This window comes from Thunnus maccoyii, chromosome 13 (genome assembly GCF_910596095.1).
Source record: "Thunnus maccoyii chromosome 13, fThuMac1.1, whole genome shotgun sequence".
Classification (NCBI taxonomy): Eukaryota; Metazoa; Chordata; class Actinopteri; order Scombriformes; family Scombridae; genus Thunnus; species Thunnus maccoyii.
This window is the reverse complement of record NC_056545.1, coordinates 27,827,844-27,852,760: the sequence shown is the minus strand read 5'-3', so window position 1 is coordinate 27,852,760 and position 24,917 is coordinate 27,827,844. Positions and strand designations below refer to the sequence as shown.

Here is a 24,917-nt window from a genome sequence, read left to right as displayed (position 1 = left end):
GCAACCTATTTCCAGAACAGTAGGATTTGTTTTTTAAGACATTATGTATGTGAGTTGTTGTAACTGCTTTCCCACAAAAAACAAACCCAAAGTATATAAACATATTTAAGGCTGCAACTAACAAATATTTTCATTATTGATTAATCTGTTGATTATTTTTTCAATTAATTGTTAATAATTAGTTATTTGGTCCATAAAACATTAGAAAATGATGAAACATTTCTATTACTGTTTCCCAAAGCCCAAGATGACACCTTCAGATGTCTTGTTTTGTCCAGACTGACCGTCCATAACCCAATGATATTCAGTTTACTGTCATAGAAGACTTAAGAAACCAGAAAATATTCACATTTGAGAAGATGGAATCAGAGAATTTGTACATTTTTTCCTTAAAAAATGACTCCAATCAATTAATCGATTATCAAAATAGTTGGCGATTAATTTAATAGTTGACAACTAATCATTGCAGCTCTAAACATATTTCACCTCTAAGTTTGTCTGTGCATGCATGAACAGAGGAGTCCTTAATGGTGATTAGTAGCGCTTCTGACTGAGGTCCTATATTGAGCAGCCTGATTTGTACAGTGTTCACTCTACTGTCATGTGTTAGCAGTGATAGACACTTCCATCCCACGCCTGTCTGCCCGGCTCATCTGGAGTGATAGTCAGAGACATCTTGGGGTTTGCATCTCAACTCAATTAGTCACACCTCAAAGAAATTAGCAGCAAAAGGTGCCAAAAAATTCCCCTGTAATAGATCAGTTCAAGAAGTTAAATCACATCTAAATATTCACACCTTGTGTGAGCTTAATGAGCCATTTACATGTTAGAGAAACAAACAAACACTGGATCATGTTCAGTCCATGAACAGCCACATCCAAGACCAAGACGGAGGAAGGAAAAGACGGGTAAAAAAAAATGAAGGAGGGGAGCCTGATTCTGTCTCCACAGCAACATTGATTGATATTCTTCAGGTGGAGCAGCTGTCAAGCGGCCTGACCACTGCAAGCTAATGCTCTGCAGGGAGAGAGAGGAGAGGGGAGAAGGGTGGGGGGGGAGGGGGAAAACACCAAGGAAAAGGCAAGAGATGAAAAGCAAGGAGACAGAGGGGACAGCGACAAAGAAGGATGTGGGGAGGGGAGAGAGATGGAATTGAAAAGCGATGATATAAAGGGAAGGAGATATATTTTTTGATTGTGATTTTGAGCCATTGTGAGAAGGCGGAGGCTGCTGTGAGAATTTGATTACATGGTAGTCGGGTCGTCCGGTAAACGAGGGGTGTGTCTTCTTTCTGTCTTCTAGAGATGAAAAGGGGATAAATGATGTGTGAAGTCAGGTTGTTAAAGACTTCTCTTAGTCAGCTGATGTATGCCTTCAGTTTAGGTTCCTTATTAAAAGGCTGATATTATTCAGGAGGTTTCATCCTTTTTGAACGTGATTAATATGATTTTATGTGCTTGTGCAAGAAGTTCTTGGCCTAAATTTACTGTAATGTGACATTTTTTTAATTAGATGCCACACAGTACTCGAGTCACATTGAAAGATAACACAAAAACATCATTTGTTCACAGCTTTTGTCCAAAGCCTGCTGGTGTCTAAATTATCGTTTATAAAAAGCAGATCATTCAAACACTAATGTACAAAACATCTTAGGGTGTGAGTGTGCAGCTTCCTCTAAATCTGCGTAGCTTGGCCATAAATATCCAGCTGGACTAATGAATGAATGTAGGTCTCAGTGAAGTGACCTTGTAATCTAATTGTCGCTACGGTGCATTCTGAAACCTTTATAAGGAAGCTGGTCCTGCTGAGAGAGGAGTGTCTGTCCTCAGGCCTGCAGGGAACCCTCCTCAGTGTTTTCTTTGTGCTTATGAAGAACATGCGCATTGTTTAGCCAAGTTTAGACAAGATTCATAAATGTGTTGTCTGTCAAGAATTTTCATTTGCACCCATAATTACTCCAACATGTACACAAAATTATAATGTTCTAACAGATCCTCATAAATGTTGGTTGTTTCTGCAACTCCAGGCTTTATCCTCATTAATCAGAAACACGTTGAAGCGGGTAAACCAGGCAGCAGTTTGCATAAACAACCTTAATAAGCTTGATAATCAGCTGTTGTGAGGTGGTACAGGGATGCCTATTCAGTGTCTCTCCTCTCTGTCTCTTTATCTTGATCTCTCTCTCTCTATCTCTCTCTCTCTCTCTGCATCATGACCGTGTAATTTTGTGAAATGAACTCACACAGACAGTTACAAGAGAAGAGGAGAGGATGCACATTTACACTCTAATTTATGAACCATTTTACAGGAACATTCATCAGGTTTGTGAAAGTTTCAGTTTTTGAGATGAAATGCAAATTTTAAGTGTTCAAAAAGTCTTGAAAAAAAATTCAAATCTCTCTTCAGTTCAGTTTTTAAACTAAACAACCAAGAATGTTAGATAACTTTTCTGTACTTCATGCAAGTCTTTCCATTTTATATTGCTTTATACTTCAACTACACTACATTTCACAGGGAGGATAAATATATCATCTACTTATAAATTACTATGCATTAGTATAGATTAAAGCCCCTGCTCAGGTTGGAGTTGTGCAAAGATAAGTTGGGTTTTATATGAAGTTATGAAACTCCATATATTAATAAGAATGATAAAGTTGTAAAACTAACAGAAGAGTGAGAGCGATGTCAGTCAACTCTTCGTACGCCCACACATTCCTCAGAAAAAGTCTAATCAGAAAAATACCTGTGGGAGTGTGCAGAGTCTTAAGCGTACACATCTAATCTTGACATCTGTGCCTGATTTTAAAAGGTCTATAGATTTATAATAAGGGATTTAACAATAATAATAATTTCACTTGTTTCCAGAATATGTTCACATATTTTTGTGTATTTTAATACGTGAGAACTATGGCAACAAGTTGAAATAATGAACCACATTGCTTTGGAGAGTGATGAAATCAACTCGCTCCATTGGCAGACTCTGACCCTCAGTTTATGAAAACTATGGTTTTACAGACTGACTGTTAGAGCAAATGTCATGTCAAGATGTAGTTTCTGTGATGTTGTGGATGGAGGCTGTAGCTGCGGGTCATGATCAGACAGGGTGACTCATTAGAGAGCAGCACTCTGTCTCTTCCTTTCCTTCTACATAATCATCGTTATGTGGTTTCCAGTCTTTTCCTTGATAGACTTTCATACACACAGCCCGTCAGGATGGTTTTAACCTGTCAGGATTTCCTTTTTGAATTGTAGGTTAGTTCCATTAGTGAGTAAGATAACGATTTAATCCATTAATAGATCAGTACTGTCATTCTAATGCAGAATAGTGGAGGATGTTTTTTCTCAATGTGTGAATAAAATTGTTTAAAATGACTTAATAACCTGATTCATGGAGCTTATAAAGAGTCCTGATTTCCATTGATGGATTGGTGTAACTGTAAGAAAACTTGAGAAATTCCAGCTTCCTGATATAGTTTTTTGCCTGTTGCTCAGCAGCGTTCAGCACCACGGAGAGCTCCACTCAACAGCAGGTTTTGAGTCTAGTTCATCTTCAAACTGGATATTTGAAAGAAAAACCTTTGATTTGCAGTTAGCTTCTTCTTTTCTTTAACTATGTAACTCAACTCTAAAATAGTTTTCAGTTTTCAGATCAACAAGTTTGGTGCTTTTTAGGTTCTGCTTTGCAGTCTATTGAGCTCAGTGATCCCAAATTGATGACCACTTTTTCAACTTTCAAGTGATAAAAAGTCAAAAATAAAAGGTAAACATACAAGAATGTAGATATTCAGACCTAGTAATTAAGTATCATTTTTCTAGAAGTGCTAATTTGAGAATTTAATTTCCGTACCTGTAAAGATCTTTTATATAATATGAGGACATCTGATCATTACCTGTGCAGACTTTCTTAATAAAGAAAATATTTTTTTCTTCACAATGGGGATGAAAGTATATCTCAGTCTTCATCAAGCAGTGACCACATATGCTTTGTCTTGCCATGTCTGCCTCCCACTTTACCTTCATCTTTCTCCCGTTGCTCCCTCCTTCCCTCTCCTCCTCAGTGTAGCTCCTGAATATTTAATAAGCCTGAATTACTGAGGCCCTCAACTGTAATGACGGGAAAATCAGACAATTAAAGCAGAAGGGCTCCGGCTTTAAGTCTCACCTCCCCCAGAGGAGCCAGAGATTATTTAAAGTGGCACACTGTTTGATTATCTAATCCTCCTCTTGCCCCCTCTGCTTTACTCACAGAGCAGCATTGCCTGCTCCACTTGCCACCGCAAATTACCATGAAACACCAATGAGCACTGTATTTAAGTCCTTTTCCATAAGCGGGAATGTGACGCTATGAAGTCTCGCAGGAATGGCACTATGGGAGAAACTCTTTTACACTCAGGTTATCACAGTTTAGCAAGGTCTTGAAGGGTTGACTTGTTCTCACTTAGGGAATGTAATTAATAACCATGTTGAGATGTGCACATTTGCATGAAAAACCATATTACTTGTACTGAAAATGGCCCCTGTGTGCAGATTCAGTGCAAATATCATTTCTAAGTGTGTCAGTAGTATTGAAAAGAATGATGGTTGGAGTCTATACTTCTCTTCCCCAAGGTGGCACAAGGGGTATTAAACCTTTGCCTTTTTTTTCTTCAATCCCCTCATCAAGTATGAGTGAAAGAAGATGCAAGATGTGTGTGAGCAGACAAAAAAAGCAAGAAAATGGGGCCCACCAAGATAACCCTGGCATGGTGCAAGGCTCAACTCTTTTTTGCTCCCAAAACAAAACCTGTTTTGTCGGGTCTGGCGATGAAAAGAATTGTTGTCAGCTTGACTTATTATCCAGACACGTATTGTGATTGAGTAGATACTAATAGCTTCCTTAATGCCTGCCAGTGCAGCACACACACACACACACACACAGAGGTTCCACACAGAGACGCAGACAGAGAGATGAATATTCATGATTATACAGCTGAGGCTCAACACTGGCTCATTTAGTGTTGGCCAGAGAGAGGCCAATGATAGCATTGTAAACACACAACCATCAGGGGTTTAATAGCTTGACTCCCGTACTGGCTAATTATGCCGCACACGCATCCGCACACACACCACAGATATAAACACACAGGCACAGATCTGAAAGCTATTGTGACGGAGATGTCCCTCCTCAGTTTTGACTTCAGCAGACAAACATTTGTCTGGTAGAAAAAGTGCTCACGCAGCTGCCTCCAAAACAGTCTGCTGGAGAATAGAGACATCCTGTCATAGTGTGTCAGTGTCTGCCAGATAAGCCCCATACACATGAACTCCATTCTTACACTGTCCATTGTTGAATTGTGCTTATATTTGATGAGATAGAGTTTCATTGGTCTGTCTACACAACCAGGTGTGTCTGTAGTTTGGATAGAAGCAATTGTCCATAATGGACAAAGCTGCTGACAATGACTTTAAATAGCACAGAATCAGTGCTGTCATGTTGGGCTGACATGACAGGTGTCCCTGCTATGTCTACTATGTTATTTTTAAGTTAAATTAAGTCGAAAGCAGTTTACATGAACAACAAAATTAGAGCTGCAATGATTAATCAGTTAATCGATTAGTCACTCGACAGAAAATTAATCTACATCTATTTTGATTTATGTTGCTTTTCAAGCAAAAAAAGCCACATGTTTGTTAGTTCCAGGTTGTTAAATATGCTGCATCTCCCAGTCTGACATTATGGTAGATTTAATATTTTTGGCTTTTGGACTGTTTATCAGACAAAAGAAGACATTTGATGACATCACATTGGGCTCTTGTTGTGATGCATCATGCAATTTTTTATAAAGTTTTATAGACCAAATGATTAACAGGAAAAATGATTGGGAGATTAATCGATTAATTGATGATGAAAATAATCATTAATTGCAGCCCTAAACAAAGCAATTTCCCAAAAAGGAGCTAATGCCATTCAAGAGCGCTCTGTTCCTTATGTTTTCAGTCCTAAATCTCATACGGGTGAACAGCTACCATCCCAACTATCATAACATTTTGTTTCATTTTCAAATCTTTTGTAGAGCATTGCTCTGAAGACAGACAGTATCTAAAATCTCTATTCCTTTTAACACGACAGAGGAATGTGGAGCAGCGATGGGGCCAAGCGCCTCAGGGCTTAAGCTTCCCTGTTGTCTCCTGATTTGAATATTGTTGAACATCCATTTGCATCTAGTTTTAATAGCGGTTTATTCAGTCAAGCAGAAGATGACATCTTTATCTGTGGTTGACATATGAGGCCGTTAGCCTCAGGCTAGCGTGTGTCTAGTTAATGAGCAAAGGGATGCTGCCGCTGATTAGGAGCGGCAATAAAAAAGCTCGGCTTTCTATTCTGACTCAACCCTGTAGTGATCAGATAGGGTATGGACCCAGAAAGGCTGCTTGAAGTTTGTAGTCCAGGTGTGATGAGAAATTAGGGCAAGTGCTTGGTTTGTGTGTGTTTTCCTGTATTCCTGCATTTGAGAACTTATGAGGGCCAAATGTACTAAAGTCTTTTAGCGAGGCTGAGTCAAATAAATTCATGCATGCCTGTTTATGTGTCTGTGGGCACTTTTAAGGTACAGTACGTCAAATGATCAGCTTAGTCTGATTTAGCTCACCCTGGATGTCTACGGGATCAGTAGCAGCTTGTGAAGCTAAATGTCTGAACTAACTAGACTACCTTTTTTAAATTTTATACATGTGCAAATTCACAAAGTCACTTATGGAAAACTTTTAAAAATATATCAGATTTCACTAGGATTATTTAGGATTATATTTTCTAATTTTTCAATGAATTGTTTGTTTTATAAAACATTGGAAAGCAGTAAAAAAAAAAAAAGCCAATCCCTCACAATTTTCTTAAATCCAACGTGACATCTTCAAATGTTTTGTTTTTGTTCAACTAACAGTCCCAAACCCAAAGATATTTAGTTTACTATCACATAAAACAAAGAAAAGCAGCAGTTCCTTACATGCTGGAAGCTGGAACTAGAGAATTTCTGCATTTCACATAATAAATGACTAGAAAAAATAATTAATTATCAAAATAAGTGCATATTCAATTTTTGTAGATAGACTAATCAATAAATTAACAAATAGTTTCAGCTCTAATCTTCATATCCACTTCTAATTTATGTGCTCAGACTTTAAGGATGGTTTTAAGTTTGTGTATTATAATGAATTTGTATATATATTATATGAATATGTATTTTTTGAAAGATTTTTTGTTGAAGATAAACAGATAAACATGCTTTTGTAAGCAGAAACACATAAAACACAAGTTTAACTCAGAGTATGAAGGAAAAGTCAAGAGAGCTTTACCATCTGTACAGCATCTAGCTAAGAGTGGACAAAGATTCAGACGTGGAAAAACTCTGGAGCAAAACGGAATTTAACAGGGACAAAAGAAAAAAAAGGAGCAACAGAGGATACATGCAAGATATAAGAGGCAATAATAAAATATTCGGTAGATAGATTGCTTACAATCAATAAGAATAAGTAAGAAGAATCATTTTTACGGTGAGACATACACTGATGAGGATTAAGATCAAGATTTGGCTCAATAAATCCTACATCATATTCCTGTGTGCATCTAAGCATTGCAACATTTGCTTGGACAGTGTTTCCACCTCTCCACCATTTACAGTACTGGGAATATTGCTTGCTAAGCGAATGGTGGCCAGTGTGTTGCCATGGCAACTCCAGCAGCTGTCAGTGTGCCTCCTGTAAGAATGACAAATGATTTTTATTAGAGGGGCTCTAAATTGGTGGGATCCCCCTCTCCATAAAGATGCTTATCCCAGCCTGATCAAACTGGAGTCATTCTGCCAATAACTCTGACCGGGCCTAATTACAACACAGGCCCTCCTGGGCTCATCATACACTCATTATTACTCACAGACTACACCCGTAATTCCTGCGCCAGTCACTGTGTGACATTTTCATAGTAGGAAACAATGTGGCGTTGCATATGGCAGTATTACAGCTGCAGTTTCAGATGGTTCTTGCTGAATTTTCATTTTGCAACTGTTACACACATGGAAACAAAATGTGTTTTTCCAAATTATATTAGTTCATCATCTGCCAATCACATTTATATGTATCTGTGTATTTGTTCTTCTGTGAAATAACAGAAATAACCTCTAAGCAAACTGTAGCTTCGTTTTGTTGAATGGAGGATGCATATATACAGTATATTAAGGGAAATACTTTAATTTTGTTACAGACAATGCAAGACTTAAGGGCATACATGTATGTTTTGAAATTCCATCTTAACCAAGATCTACACTCACCAAATAACCTCAGCAATGATATTTTTCAAAACACACACTCTGCTTTAGTCCAGTACATGTTTAGCTTACATCTCCAATTGTTTGGTTCAAGTTAAAAGACCTTTTTAAGTCACATTTTCAAAAGCAAATGAATTTGAAGTGTGATAAAAGCACAATAATTTACAGTTGGAAGCTCAGACAACCCAACACACGATTTTTAAAATCAGTTCTAGATGCAGATGGCTGTTGGTTTGTTAGCATGCTAGTGTTATATTCAAACAGCATGGATTATCTTTTATTTTTTGTCAAGCTGCATGACTTTGAGTGGCCAAGGTCACATTGACACTGTAACTGTCTCCAGGGACCACACTCCACTCGCTAATACACTCCAAGACAGTTGCACAGTGGGGACGCTGCTTCCACGCTGCCAGCAGAGTGATGAGGAAGCAATTTTTATCTGCATTGTTTAGCTGACTCGATGGGTTTCCCGTAAGTGGCGTCCAGACTGCTGGTGTTGATAGGTCAGACGATTCAAAGTTCTTCAGAGTCAGAGGAGTGCAGGTTGAGGTGTTCAAGGTCGTAAGAGAGAATAATCAGTGTCTCAGTTTTGCTCTGTAACAAAAGGAGTTGGAGGTTGGGAAATGGGATCAGTGTACTTTGGGTAACAGCATTTTCTATTGTTAAAATAATATACTGTACTTAGAGGATTGTGCTGCATGCAGAGCTGCAAAGGTACACATAGATAGACTCAAGTCAGTGTTTGGTTTATGTATGTTTTTAATTGTCACAATGTCTTTATCATATGCACTACTTGCTTTTGCAACAATTGCTAAAGCATATATGATTTCAGACAGTCAGACAGTCAGACAGTGTAAGAGAAAGAGAGAGAGTGCCTGTCGAGATCTGTCAGACAGACACGGCTGACTTTTTTTTTTTTTTTGATAATTGCTCTGCCTAGCCATGATCTGAATTAGCATATGAAAGTTGTCTTTTTTTCCTTCACTGGGAGCGCATAGCTGTAAGCTAATTTGTAAGTCATTTTAGATGACAGAGAGTGGTTGTATCCCAGAGGTGCTTTTTCCCTCTTGATCTTTTATTTTCTCTCTCTCTCTCTCTCGTTCCCCTGCTTGCTCTCTCTATCACTCTATCTATTCTCTCCCTCCTCCCATCTCATCTTTCCTACGCTCTTGTCTCAATTATAGAATATTGAAATGACTCAGAGAGCCAAGGTAACTCTTTCAGCTGAAGCTCATGTTTTGGGCAGATGGTCGCCCAGCAAGCGAAGGTCATAGTGCTCAGCTATGTCACCATGTGTCATTGTGTTCCTCCTTATCCTTCTCTCTTAGTCCTTGTCACACACTAACCTGTGTGTCCAGTGGCAACACATTCATGCCGGTGCTGTCCTTGATGAAAAGTGTAACAATAGCATTGTGATATTATGGACATGATTCAGCCTTCTCTCACTGTTTCTATTATGTCTCACAAGCAATTTAGGTTTCAGTGAAAAACTGCAAAGCCTCCCAATTTGAGTGAACAAAGAGTCTACTTGCAGGCTCGGTGTGGCTTATATGGGGATTAATTGAAGCTATTGAGTGTGGATCCACAGAAAGAGACTTGTGTTTCTGGCACTGTCGATGCCAAAGCAGCTGGGCGGGCCCAGGAAGGGAAGAGGAGAGGACTGATAGTCCAGCAAGCCACCTGGAGTGAAGTGAAGCCATAGTTTCAGAAATATACACTCATACAGCCAGGTGTGGACACAAATGCATGCTCATATGTCTAGCATGCTCACTCACACACATACACACACACACATATACACACACAGTGCAAGAACAGTGGAGGCTGTCTCTCAGGCAGTGTTAGTATGCAGTAGGTGGAGCAGAGAGGAGCGGGGAAAAGCGTAGTGGAGCGCCTTCGATCATTATTATTGACCATTCCTCCATGCAGCTGTATGCTGCATAAACACATTCACACTCACTTGCATGCACATAGAAACACACAGGCTCACACACAAAGACTTGAATATACAGACACACAAGCCAGTGTGATTTGAGAGAGCTGCAGTGGTACGAGCATACACAGAAATGCCCTCAGCTTACAAGGACACACACACATACAATACTGTGCTGCAGGCCTGCAGCGCTGTGTGAGACAATCAATTCTGTTTGTTGGTGGTGAGCATGAGCTGGCTCAGGGAAGAAAGAAATGAAATCTAACCAATAATCAAGAATGTAATCAATTACAATGGTATTTTTGAGTTAATTGCAACTTCTGCCACCTTCTGTTTTAATTGCAATTGTCTAAATATGCACCATCTGAAAAATGCTTTACTCGTGTAAACATCTTTTGATAATTTGATTTATCTCCTGCTGAAAACATGCTTAGTTGTGTTTGCAAACTGCAAGGTGCACAATCTATCTATATCAAAAATTACTTTTCTAAATGGTTGGAACACTTAACGTTTCAGATTTTGGCAATCTAAACGTAATTATCTTCTTAATTTGTAGGCACTGCAGGGGACAGCAGTTTCCCCAGAATCTGTACGTAGTTTCTTCTCAGTAGTAGCTGTCTCAGTAAAGCCTGAAGATGATGTATGTGTCGAGACAGAATGAAAAACAAAACCCAGATGCTGGTACTGTACTGTAAAAAAAAAAAAACAGGTTAATGTTCGATGTTGTTGCCCATATTACATCAGTATGTATCATCAATGGAAGACTTCTGACCGTAGTATTTTTTAAAGGAATAGTTTGACATTTTGGGAAATATGCTTATTTGCTTTCTTGGTCAGAGTTAGATGAGAAGATCAATATCAGTCTCATATCTGTCAGTTCAATACGAACCTTCAGCCAGGAGACCGTTAGCTTAGCTTAGCATTAAGACTGAAACAGGGGAAACAGCTAGCCTGGCTCTGCGCAAAAGCAAAATATTCACCTAACAGCATCTCTAAAGCACATCAATTAACATGTTATATTTGTTTATTCCATTCAAAAAACAAAGGGTAAACATGACTAGTTGTGGTTGAGCTTGTGCTGGTGGGCAGATTTTTTTTTTCCTTTTGGACGCGGCAAGCTAGCTGTTTCCCACCGCTTCCAGTCTTTATGCTAAGCTAAGCTAACCATCTGCTGGCTTCAGCCTTATATTCAGCACACAAACATTAGAGTACTATCGATCTCCTCATATAACTCTTGCTAAGAAAGCAAACAAGCACATTTCCTAAATGTCATTTAAGGACATTAGTCAGTTGTTATAGTGGAATTTGTAATGACTCCAATATCAAACATACATGTCAATGAACCACATTCTACAGTGAGAAATTCACTTATAATCCAGAGCCTGTTGTTACACTGGTAGATAAGAGACGAGCACACTCACACACATGTAAACACGCATGTGAGTATGTGTGAGTCTGTTCTAATGTGCATTTAAATCACAGGCGTACTCCCCTCTCCTAACTCTGGCCTTTTGTCACAGTGACAGGCAGTCTGTTCTAATGAAAGCTCCTCTCATTCATAAGCCTGCCTTGTCAACTTTTGATGCCAGGCAACTTTCAGAGGGAAAGAGGAAGAGGGGGAAAAAGGGAGAGGAAAGACAGAAGAGACAGCCTGCTTTTCCCTTTCCTTTGATATCTGCTTTCTCTGAATTGTTTCTTTCCTTGAAAAGGAACTGCAGTTGCAACCAGCAAAACTCGAATTTGATAATATTTACTAGTGGATGAGTGTCTGTCACACACTAGAGCACCACACCACAAGCTGAAAAAAACCCCTTTAGGATATTAAATCCATGGCCTCTCATTTCTAACTAGGTCAACACTTGCTCACTACCCTCCTCTTTATATTCCTCCCTCTCCTTCCCTTTTTTCTCCCTCCATTTCTGTCCTCTCATTCATCCCTTTCTTATTGAACAAGTAAACATGTTGGAAGTCATTTGTTGTCTCTGTTTATACATTTGTTCTATCCAGTGTCTGTGATTTCAAGAAACTCATTTAGCTAATTTTGTGCTGAAAGACTTATGTTTTCCCCTAAAGTGACAGATCAGTTTTCCTGTTAGACTCCAAACATAAATGTAGAAGCCAACAGTGACCAATTGTAATTTTGATAATGTTTGCAGCAATTATATTGATAATCAATTAATCATTTCAGTCATTTTTCAGGCAAAAATGCAAAACATTTGCTGGTTCCCGCTACTCAAATATGAGGATTTACTTTGTGTTTTTATCTTATATGATAAAAATGACTTTTTCTTTTGACTGGTCGGATAAAACAAGCAATTTAAGTGGCATCACTTTTCTTTTTGACGATTTATTGATTAAATTCGATCGATAATTGATAATGAAAATGATTTGTTTGATTTATTGTTGGGATGTTGCAGCTAACACCTTTGACACATTGATCATAGGCTGCATTTTTACACCTCTTTCTAGTATTTTAGCTTGCACTATACAAACGCCTGTGCAAGCAGTCTTAATCTGTGCTAAACTGTCATGACAGGACTAAATGAGAGTAATTCAACACCCCATAAAGTCTGCATTATGATATCTCTACCAATATTGCCAGAATCCCCCACTGTACGGCAGCCCCATTTGATCCCCGTCCCAGACAGGCTTCTCCATCATCAGTGACACATGAAATACCCCGGCAGCCATCAGCTACAGCGCACATCACTCCTCATAAACACTGACTACCTCTCTACTTCCATGTGTTCACGCAAATTAGCATAACATTAGCATGATATTAGCACATCCGACCTGCGCAGCCATGCCTTATCAAAGCGCTCTGTGATCCCTGGCTCCCCACGCTTCAGTCTGGAGCAGAGAAAGAGAGAGAAACTGAGAGAGAGACAGAGAGTTTCCCCTGAGAGAGAGAGAGAGAGAGAGAGAGAGAGAGAGAGAGAGAGAGAGAGAGAGAGAGGAGAGCGATGAGCTACATGATAACGAGCTGTGTTACACTGCTACACAACACACAGCCTTGTCACAGCGCCTCAGAGCTGTGCTGAGCTAAATGGGCTGCAGCAGATGTTTGGTGACTACAATCACACAGGGCAGCGTACTTCACTTGACTTGCAAATATTTGCTAAGAGACTTCAATATTGGATTTTCTGTGTTTTCTTCTTTTAGAATGTGTAAGGTAGTGATTCCAGTGCATAAGAATGAACACACACACACACACCGCTTTCTTCTCCACAGTTTCTCGGTGACTGTGGAATATTATCTGTTAGAAAATGCTAGTTGACTCCTGAGATGAAATCAGGAGGCAATTGATTCTTTGTTTGTACCTTTCATCACGCACACACAGTGGTTCAGATACTACTTACTAGATTTTGGTACAATGTGGAGGAACAGTGCATTTCAAGTGTATTTTGGCATTTTCAAAAGGTCAAACGAGTTGATATTTGTGTTATTGTTGCTGGCTCATCAGTGAGAGTCAATGTGTTTCGTTTTTAAAAATGTGTATAATTATAATTCCACTGCACAAAAGTGAAAATTCACACTCCACCTTATACTCTCTCGCACTGTAATTCTTTATTTGTTTTCAATAAAACTTTTGTTGCACCAGACAACTAAGCTGAGGGAGACTCTCAGTCCAGTCTTTATCTGTCCATATGTGTGATTCTGCATGCTACATATCACTTTTCCAGAATGTTCAACATTATACTAATTGACCAGAGGCAATATACAGTACTTAAAGGTCAAGTAAAGGTGATATATTTGGTATTGATTGGCCCATGGTGTTGGAGTGTCCAATGGGGGTTTTCATTTTAAAAGGTTACTTTGGTTTTATTGTTTCATTAAGACCTGTGCTGTAACTGTTACAAATCGCTTCATACGTCAATAATGTGCAATGACTTAATATGTTATGTTTATTTGTTTACTTCCAGTGTCACGGTTTCTCATCACGTCCACGGGAGCCCTATATATCCTGGATGTGCAAATGGAAGACGGGCTGTACAACTACAGGTGTATGACACGACATCGATACACAGGAGAAACCCGACAGAGCAATAGCGCCCGCCTCATTGTCTCAGGTAAGAAGAAGAAAAACACAAAAATAGCCAGTGTTAAAATGAAAATGATGCATACCAACAAGTTATCAACAGCAATGTTAACAAGGCTGACTGCAAGATCAGTACGAGGTATCTCATCACATCCTGCCATATGGCTGTAATTATCTGTTTATGAAGTAGAGGATCTTCACACCAGACTAACACAACACAAGTAAACAAACTGTGAGCCATTAAAAATTACACTAATCTGGCCTTTAAACCCACTCTAAATACAATTTGATGAATGAAACCTTGTTTTTGTTTTGTTTTTAACCATTTCTTCTCCTTTATTTTATTTAGTTTTGTTTTCTGATAGTGTAACAGTTGGCTTTGGTTAGTAGTGTGTGTAGAATGACAGAGGAGCATATGGAAATAAATTTGCACTTGTAAAAACAAATGTGAAAAGAATCGAGAATGACAGGAAAAAACACATGAATTAAAGACAAGGTGACATGTGGTAAAGGTCATTAAATCTGTGCCAACACAGTTTAGGGGGAGGGTTCGGGACAGAAAATGCCTTCCCTAACCTCCAACTATTTAAAGGGCCACTCCAGCTGTTTAAAGTCTGAATCATATCAAACTAGAGACTCAAATTCAAGCATCCTTGCAAGGGAGCATTTCTGTTCCACATTCACAAATGCAGTCCCACGAGCAAGGAGCTGTGACAAGCTCGATGAGCTCGATCCTCCCTACGCACTCGCAACTGCTCAACACTCGCTCACTTGTCAAGTTGACTTTTGAGACTTTCGAGGCAGGGATGGAATAGACAGTCTGCTCCTTTGATTGGTCACTTAGAATACTGACTATGACCTTTGATTGGCTGTTTGGTTTGATGACTGACACAGTCAAAGACAGGCAGTTGCCTGAAAGAACAAAGGGAAACACAAATAATGATATCTAGCAGCTGATTCTCCGTTTTTTTGAAACTGTGTTTTAATGACTCACAGGAGTCTCCTTGGTAATCTAGTCCAGATCAACAGAGCGGATTGTCTATTCCATCCCCGCCTCCAAAGTCTCAAAAGTCAAGTTGATGAGCTCCCTCACAAGGATGCTTTTCTGCTCATGGATACTGTTCTGTGTGCTCATATCACGTGCACACACCTGGTTTTTATGTGTTTGATTTTTGAGACTAATTAAACGATTTTGATCAGAATAATTTTTCAGCAGTTTTAAAGGCTAAAAATTTAGCACTCCATAGATTTTGGGGATACCATACCTGCCCATGAGCCACATTGAAACACAATATGGCTCGACGTGGAGTGTGAGCCCCTTTATCTACTCAGCCACCATGATAACGAGTGAAACTGGTATAATGAGGATTAAAACGTCAAATTCCACACATCCGTCGCAGTATATACTCAATGTTGTACACCTTACAAGTGAACAAGTCAAATCTCATACCACACTCTACTGCCCCCTGCAGATCCCACCAACTCAGCGCCCCACATCCTGGACAGCTTCGAGCGTCGTGAGGTGATGGCGTCTCATCGAGTGGAGTTACCCTGCAAGGCCTCCGGTCACCCTGCACCCAAATACCGCTGGCTAAAAGACAACCGGCCGCTGGAGCCCGACACGCGCTTCAGACAGAGTGTGACAGGCCTGCTGATAGAGAGAGCCCAACCCAGCGACACGGGCACATATGTGTGTGAGGTGTGGAATGGCTACGGAAATGCTGAGGTGGTTGGCAGGCTGCTGGTGAAAGGTCAGTGTCTATGAGCTGTAAGTCATTGGGGTTGATTTTTATCTTTGCTATGATGCCTCAAAACAGGGGCAAGCTAGGAAGCTGTACATGCTGTTTCCCATTTTTATGGTGCTGCATGAAGCATTTTGAACAAATCAGTGCCAAACGGATTATGCAAATTACAATAAATAAACATGACCGAATACTCAAGTTCCCAATACAGTACTTATATTAATACATGCTACAGCAAAGACATTTGTATAATGTAACACTGCTCTTTCTGTTAAAGGGGACCTATTATGATTTTCTTTATTTTCAGTCATATATATAATGTTACATAATAATAATATAATGTCGGATGTTCCTTTTAAACATGGCATGTTTAATATGACACACAGCAAAGTAAAATAAGTAGTTTACCTGTTGGAGGTGTGCTGGTCGTCTGCAGCTCTTCATCAAACATCATCACTGTGGCTGTTTCTGCTTTTACTATTCCTCCCTGAGTTATTTCTAACTTATCTGTTGAACAAAGATCTCCAAATATATCCATATGTTATTGTTTCAACCCTTTTTAAGCACCACTGATGAAGCTCCGCTAATTCGGTGAGGAATACGTTCATGTCCTGTACATTCCTCACAAAAAAATCTTCTGTTATTTAGTCATTTAAAAGCTTTTAATATGAAACAGTAAAGCAGGAAATGTTGGGTTTGCATTTGTAGCAAAACGCGACTTTGATATGGCTGCCCCTCGGCAGGCTTCCTGAAAGCGGGCCAATCAGAACAAAGTGGTCTAATTGGGAGGGGGCTTTAAAGAGACAGGAGCTAAAACTGCCTGTTAGAGACAGAGACTGAACTGAGTGGCTGCATAAAGGGTCAATATAAGATAAATAAGGAGTTTTCTGAACTGTGAATCATGCAAACGTACTCTAGTGGAATCCAAAAATAAAAATATAGAGCTGGAAATGAGCATAATAGGTCCACTTTAAACGTAGACACATTCAAAGTACATTCACTCAAGTACTGTGCTGTAAGTACAATGTTTAGATACTTTAACTTTACTTAAGTATTTCCAGTTCAAGCTACTTCAGAAATATTCTTCTTTTTTCTGCTACATTCTTTTGACAGCAATAGTTACTATTTACGTTTGAGCTGCAACAATTAGGCGATAGACTGAAAAGCAATCGCAGACTATTTTAATATTTGAGCCATTTTTTAAGAAAAATGCCCAAATTTTCCGATTCCAGCCTCTCAGGTGAATATTTTACGTTTTCCGTAGTCTTCTATGATAGTAAACTGAATATCTTTGGGTTGTTGACTCTTGGTTGGGACAAAACAAGACAGTTGATGACATCACCTTGGGTTCTGGGAAACAGTGATGGAAATTTTTCTCAGTTTTATGCAACAGACCAAACGATTAATAGATTAATCAATAATGAAAATAAGTGTTAGTTGCAGCTCTATATAAAACACAATGATATTGTTATATATCAAACTACCCAACAGTATATAAAATAGTTAAGTAGTTAGCTCCACCTTAACCAGCAACAACAGTGAAAAAGTACTTACACATTGATGCATCAGTACTAATAATCTAATTTAATATATAATAATGTGTCACTACCAGGGGGCATTTTTCTGCAGAACATCCTCAAGTATTTTCACACATCTGCTTCAGTAAAGGATATAAATACTTCTTCCACCACTGACCATTCCCTCCCTCACCTACAGAGCCCCTGAAGGTTGTGGTGAGCCCACGAAAGGTGAAGGGCAGTGTCGGGAGCCAGGTTTCACTGTCCTGCGGCGTAACAGGCTCCGAGGAGTACCAGTTGTCCTGGTATCGCAACGGAGAGCTCATCTACCCCAGTAACAGCGTCCGCATGACAGGCCAAAACAGGGAGAACCTGGTCATGGCTGGTATGGCCAAGAGCGATGGAGGAGCCTATCAATGCTTCGCCCGACACGGCAAGATGTCCGCCCAGGACTTTGTTCAAGTCATACTGGAAGGTCAGAATCCACAGTGATCTCACTGGAGCTGTATGGGTGTTGGCAGTCATCATACTGTATGAATGGAATGGATAAGTAGCTGAATTTGTATGTATAATCTGTTTTGTGTGTAAAGGTATATGTGTATGTACATGTGAATCCAAACTGAATGTCTGTATGTTCAGTCTGTGTGCTGCAGTACAGCTGAGGCCCAGCCCATTTTATTAGATTTTCTAAAAGAGGCTTCCATACTGCTACAGGAGCAGGGCTGCTGCAGTGTCTGCCTCACATGACCACACCAATATAAGGAGAATATTGATAATCAATGATGTTGTGGAGCCACAGAAAGGAGCTTTATTAATCTTCTCTACACTCTTAATTCTGCTTTTTACAGAGCAGACATGAATAAATGGCTCTGAAAAGACAAATCAGTCAATTTTGAAAAGATTCCCATTAATAAAAGCTTCAGATGCTTTTGTAATGATCTATTATAAGAGAAATAATTGTAGAATAATAAAACATGCATTGTCTTGTCTCTCTGCTCCTGCTGCCCAGATGGCACCCCCAAGATTCTGGCTTCATTTAGCGAGAAGGTCTACAACATCAACGAGTTTGTGTCGCTGTCGTGCACGGTGAAGGGCACGCCGGAGCCCCGGGTGACATGGACTCTGGATGACGAGCCAGTGGTACGGGACAGCCGCCACCGCATCTCCCACTACACCAACGCTGAGGGCCACGTGGTTAGCCACCTCAACATCAGCCAGACCCAGGTCCCAGATGGAGGGGTGTATCGCTGCATCTGCAACAACTCGGCCGGGACCGTTTCCTACCAGGCGCGAATAAACGTAAGAGGTGCTTGTCAGATCAACTCTTCCAACACACCATCACATATACACATCAACATGTCTTGATTTATTCTGTTTTTATACATTTTTTTTAATTGGCACCTGGATGTGCAGATGTTGAAACAACGCCTGACTAGATTTGCTTCAGTGTGTTTCTCCTTTCTCAGAATAGGGCTCATACAGCATCCTGTAGTAGCTCCTCCTATCATCAGTCACTAGTGTCAGCATTAACTTTTCTAATGCCCCACTTCCTACCCAACACCTGCTTATAGCTTTATATTGGGACACCATTAGGGTGATTTACTGTTACTCTAGTGTATGACTGTAGAGCTATCTGTTCTCTACAGGGACATGGTTGGCTGGATTGCTGTTGTCATGTAGCGGTAATACTGGGGCACTCAAGCTTTCTGTGCTTGGTGCACAGCCATTAGTATTTCTCTATTGCAGGAAGGGGGCTTTCTGTACACTGATTGGTTTAATTTGATTGTGTTCATTCTTGCATGTTGTAAGGCTAAATAGGGCGATCCTCTAGCCCTTAAGCGAGGGTCCATGGATGCCGAATGCAGCCAAGCAATGAAGATAAATCTCCACAGGTGCCATTGCTGAGAAAGTGTAATGACTGTTTCTCACATCGTTGGCTCCTTAATCGTGCTAAAGAGAGTAGCAGCCCAAGATATGCTTGTGCTCAAAGTACACTACAGAGCCTAGTTAAACTGTCTTCTACAGTGCTTTAAAGAGAAGCCTAATAGTCCATTTCCCTGATAGACACTGAGCTATGGAAGCCTATTGGTTATTCTGTTGGTTTTTCACAAGTGAGTGCGAAAGCCAGCAACATGAGTAATGGTTTTGATAATAGCTTCATGAGTGGAGAAAGGGAACATTCCACTCTAATGCTTGTCAGAGGCAATCACAGCCAGCACCGAAGAGGTGGGAGCAGAAGGTAATATTCACTACAGGCTCAAATAGAAGGGAACACCCTTTCCCTAATTCATCTAAGAATGAATCCCTGGTTCTCACAAGGCAAAAAGCCATGTTGGAGAAAGACAGACTTAATTAGAAGCCTTTCTTTGAATGACTGCAAGGAAATTTTAGTCAGGCAGTCTAAAACTCCTAAACAGATATTAGTAATGTTTTTATTTCTTACTATCAGAATGAATCAAGGCATGTAAACTTTGTGGTGTCTTGAAAACACACACAACGCAGCACAGCTATCGTTTATACAACCCCCCCTGCCTCAAAATCATTTTAAGAGAGTTGTCTCTCCAATGTGTCCTTCAAGGGCCTGCCAGCATCAGACCAATGAAAAACCTCACTGCCATCGCTGGGCGGGACATGTACATCCATTGCCGTGTCATTGGCTACCCATACTACTCCATCAAGTGGTACAAGGACTCCAATTTGCTGCCATACAACCACCGCCAGCGAGCCTTCGAGAATAACGGCACCCTGAAGCTGTTTGATGTGCAGAAGGATGTGGATGAAGGAGAATATACATGCAATGTACTGGTGCAGCCTCAGCTCTCCACACACCAGAGTGTCTATGTTACTGTGAAAGGTATGAACTCAATCTGATTTGTCCATCAGTTATATAGTACATAACTCAACACTGTAAAGTAAGCCTGGGCCTTGTATTTATAAAAAAATATTATCAGATTTAGTTGCTGTAGCTGTGTGTAGTCACAAGTACTCCATCATGATTATTACCAATCTGATGTGTCATGTAAGCCGCTTAGGCCATTTATTAGAGGTGTACATACACACTTTATCATACCCCAGTATTTGTTGAGTACATTCATAGATACATCATTAATCTCAGTCTGTGGACAGTAAAATGAAATCATTTTATCAGTCTACACGCTGACCCTGGAGTGTCTTTCCATCTGGCTTACATGCGGTACATCACATTTAAGAGACACATTAAAGCATCACCTTAGTATCTACCTTTCCTTGTTTGCAGAGAACACAGATATGCAAAAGGGGTATTTGTATATCACAACCTGTAAAAAAAAAAGCAACTCACATCACTGATAGCAAAGCAGCATCTCCATCATCCCAACCAGCTTATCCGGGGCTCATCTGAATATGCAGCGGCGCTGAGCTGAGCCAGATGATGATAACCTCAGATAGCTCTCTTTCTTCAATGACGCTGCATAATTTGAAATGTTGGATGGGCAACCCCCCACACCCCCCTTCCCCCCTCTCTCTCTCTCTCTCTCTCTCTATGTGTCTCTCTCTCTCTCTCCGGTCTTGACGTGCTAACGAGTGTGCGAGGGGGAAATCACACAGCGTAGACAAAGCTACGCCGCCATTCCGCCTCGGCTAATTTGCCTCTCGGCTGCTTAGCATTCCATCGCTGCCGAGAGGGAATCCCCAGGAGCCTATTATGCCTATTTTGTTGTGAATTAAATAAGCGCTGAAGTGCCGCTTATTCCAATGTTATTTTAAATCATTAATTTTCCAAAGCATCTGGTTCTCACGATGGCTACAGTGTCCCCAGAGAGCAAAAGAGAGTGAGAGAGAATGTTATATGCATGTTGTTTGAGAGAGAATTCAGACACTCTACGTAGGGAGAGGTAGTAAAATATTTCTCTTACTCCTGCAAAATCACAGCATTATGTTTTAATATAGAGAACAAGGTGATAAAGAGAGAACTGTGAGTAATGAGTAATTTATAAAGTAGCTCAGATATGACATAAACCTGTTGTCTTTTTATACGCTCATGAATGCTGACTGATTTTGAGCCACATTTGTTGTTGGGGAATGTAACCCAGAGGCCTAAGGTAAAACTGCTGAGGTGAAAATGAATTTGTAATGTCTCTTCCACAGTCCCACCTACCATCCACCCATTTGAGTTCCCTCGGTTTTCCATCGGCCAGCGAGTGTTCATCCCCTGCGTGGTCATGTCCGGCGACCAGCCAGTCTTCATCACCTGGCAGAAGGACGGGCGGCCGATCCCAGCCAGCCTGGGTGTCACTATAGACAACATAGACTTCACCAGCTCCCTGCGCATCTCCAATCTCACACTCATGCACAACGGCAACTATACCTGCATCGCACGTAACCAGGCTGCAGCTGTGGAGCACCAGAGCCAGCTCATCGTCCGAGGTGAGCAGGGGAGGGATGGGTGAGAGAGGTGGAGATGGCGGTGACGAGGAGAAGAGGGAGTAGGGTACAGAAGGAGAAAAAGATTTCCCTGTAGAGTGTCTTATGTCAATGGCCACCAAAGGTTTGATGACAAAACAGAGCAAATGCTGATGACAGACAAGATATCTGTGAGTGTCAGCGTCAGATTTATTAGTTGTTCATCTAGCTATTATCTTCTAGTAAATGTTGGTCCTTAGTGTTCCTCTGATGTGGCCTGGTGATTTTGATTTGACTTTTTTCCCTGCATACAATAATAAACAAGCAAAATGTACACTCCTCAGGCTGAAGTTTAGTCAACAAAAGACCTTAACAGATTTCTATCAAAGTGTATTTGATTTTGAGATGAATTAGGTGAATTTAATGTATACTTTACTTGCAGTTCCTCCCAAATTTGTGGTGCAACCGAAGGACCAGGATGGCATCTATGGAAAAGCTGTGATACTAAATTGCTCAGCTGAAGGCTATCCTGTTCCTACCATCCAGTGGGAGTACTCTAAAGGTAAACACACAGCATGAATATATGTGCATGTACGCCACATGCACACACACCTGTTACATACTGTAGTACCACACAACTGTCCCTCAGGTTCAGTGAAAGTGTTGAACGTTGCCTTTCTGCTCTTTTGACAATCATGTTGAATTGGATGATTGGTTGTTTTTTTTTTTGAGCTCATTCTCTGCAGTAGATGATCTTTTTGTAAATGCCAACACAACAAACATAACGTCCACAGCCTTGAGGTTGAATGCATAAAAACACCCACCTCAAGTCCAAACAAGCACTGTGAGATGAGGAAACTGTAGCAGTTCAAGGAAAACCTTTCTTATAACCCTAGAAGTAGGAAATAGGTGGAAGATTATGTAACATAAACTCACATTATTCTATCCTGACTGGCTGGACACAACAGCAGTTTCTTAAAAAGCAAAGGATTGCTACTGACATGAATATCGGTTACTTTCTTTTATGACATTTCTTAACTATTATGACACATGACTGAGGCTCATATGCTGACACTGTTGGCGCAGAGTTAAGATCATTGCAGGTTTCTGGTATTCCATGAAAATGACCATATTTCAGACATGTACTGTATGTTTTCTTATATATTGGTGCAACCCTGATCAACACTCACTCCATCTTCTCTGACAGGCGCCGGGGTCCCTCAGTTCAAACCCATCGCCCTCAACTCAGGCTTTCGGATCGAGGTGCTGGTCAATGGCTCTCTGCTCATCAAACATGTGCTGGAAGAAGACAGTGGCTTCTACCTGTGTAGAGTCAGCAACGACGTCGGAGCTGATGTCAGCAAGTCCATGTATCTCAATGTCAAAAGTAAGTCTCAGGGGGAAAAAGCACCTTTTTAAACCTAAGAATGCAACTTGCATCCCAGTATTGCAAAGTGCTGTAGATGGTGATGTCTGCATCAGATTGGATGTATGGAAGGTTATGTATGTGGTGTATTCTTTCATTTTGTTAAAAAAAAATGTTAGTTAACGCTCCTTTTGCATGCCCTGGCTGGTCATGCTCAGTGCTGCTGCTAACATTAAAGTAAAAAAGTTAACACTAAAGCACAAAGGTTAAATTAGTTGAACTGGACTTGGCTTTGTGGCTTTGCTCTGTGACAGTCAGGCCACCAGCAAGATGCCATCATGGTGCTCGCTCTGTGCTTTCTGCCTGAATGAATCCCACGAAAGCAACGCGCAGAGGCACTGCCACCGCATCTCTTGGAGAAAGTACAGCATTTATCTGCTGTGTGGCCAAGGACTTAGCTCCCCTCCATTAAGCCCTGAATTCTGCATGCAGGCAGGAGCTGCCATGTGGAAAAGAGGGTTGAGGGATGAAGGAAAGGGGGTTGGAGGAGGAATGGGTTATCCATGTCCACACCCCCACCCCTCTTATGTCTGGTCTGCCTTCTCTCTTTTCTCTAGTTCTCTCCTCCCTATACAGCACGTTTTCTCTATTTCAGCCTCGACAGTTTATCCTACCTTTATGTTTGCAAGAGATACAAATATTGATGTCCTTCCCTTCATGCCTCACCAATGCTTTTATGTATTTGTTGAGCTGCCATGTTCTGATTACCACTGACATTATCAAAGGATCGGAACCAGCAGCTATCATGCATACACACATCACAGCCATGGATTTACATTATTCAAGAGATCATGACCATAATCATTATAAACAGTAGGGTTGAAGAGTCTGAGACCACTTTCACTTTCAATGGGAAAGTGGAAATAGGCATAAATGTAAACAAATTATTGCAGCTAAATTCACTGATGTTTGAATGAATGCTTACTTCTAAGTGTTTCTGTCGTAATATGATACACTTTTCAATAAGAATACTGCCCTCTTCAGGTTAAAACAACACTTAATAAACTATACAGTCTAATACATGATTGAATTCATCATATCTTCTCAAAGAGAGAGATTCTGAGAGCAGGGATTTGACAGTCTGCAGGCGCCTCGCAGATACTGTATATCTGAAATCCACTAAAATGTACACTTCTGTGAGTTTGAGCGTGTGCATGTGATCGTGCATTTGCGTATGTGTGTGTGTGTGTGTGTGTGTGCGCGATGTGTGATCTCCAGCTGGTCTACTGTGGCTGGGTGCTCATTTTGATCAGTCACTGCTAGATGAGGCTTATGCCTCTGTGGCTCTTATCAAGCCAGAGCAGAATACTCCCCACTGAGTGTCTCTCTGTCTGCCAGCCACAGCCAAACAGACTACCACTCCTCATGACCCCTCCAGCCTATCATGCTCCCTCACAGACAAACATACATGCACAGAGACACAGAAGCCCCTTATGTCATTTGAGTGTTATTTACAATTATCTTTCATCCCTTTGAAGATTCTCTATAATATTCTGGTACTCACTCTGACTGTTCAAAAAGTTGCTAAAATCCTCTCCTTTAACTGGAACAAACACTCATAAATTACTTCAATTTTCAGC

General features: G+C 40.5%; 1 protein-coding gene across 3 annotated transcripts in view; it reads left to right on the top strand.

Annotated features, from left to right (window-relative positions):
• The window catches only part of dscama (Down syndrome cell adhesion molecule a), a 92,610-nt gene that overhangs the window by 43,748 nt on the left and 23,945 nt on the right, over positions 1-24,917 (top strand). For 2 of the 3 annotated variants that reach the window (XM_042430489.1, XM_042430488.1), the window contains exons 4-11: positions 14,157-14,303; positions 15,745-16,023; positions 17,731-18,006; positions 18,541-18,837; positions 20,110-20,385; positions 21,657-21,935; positions 22,354-22,473; positions 23,119-23,298. In XM_042430489.1, the coding sequence (XP_042286423.1) occupies positions 14,157-14,303; positions 15,745-16,023; positions 17,731-18,006; positions 18,541-18,837; positions 20,110-20,385; positions 21,657-21,935; positions 22,354-22,473; positions 23,119-23,298 (1,854 nt within the window). Of the gene's footprint in view, positions 1-14,156; positions 14,304-15,744; positions 16,024-17,730; positions 18,007-18,540; positions 18,838-20,109; positions 20,386-21,656; positions 21,936-22,353; positions 22,474-23,118; positions 23,299-24,917 lie in introns of those variants that run through there. The other variant, XM_042430490.1, reaches the window with a different exon arrangement.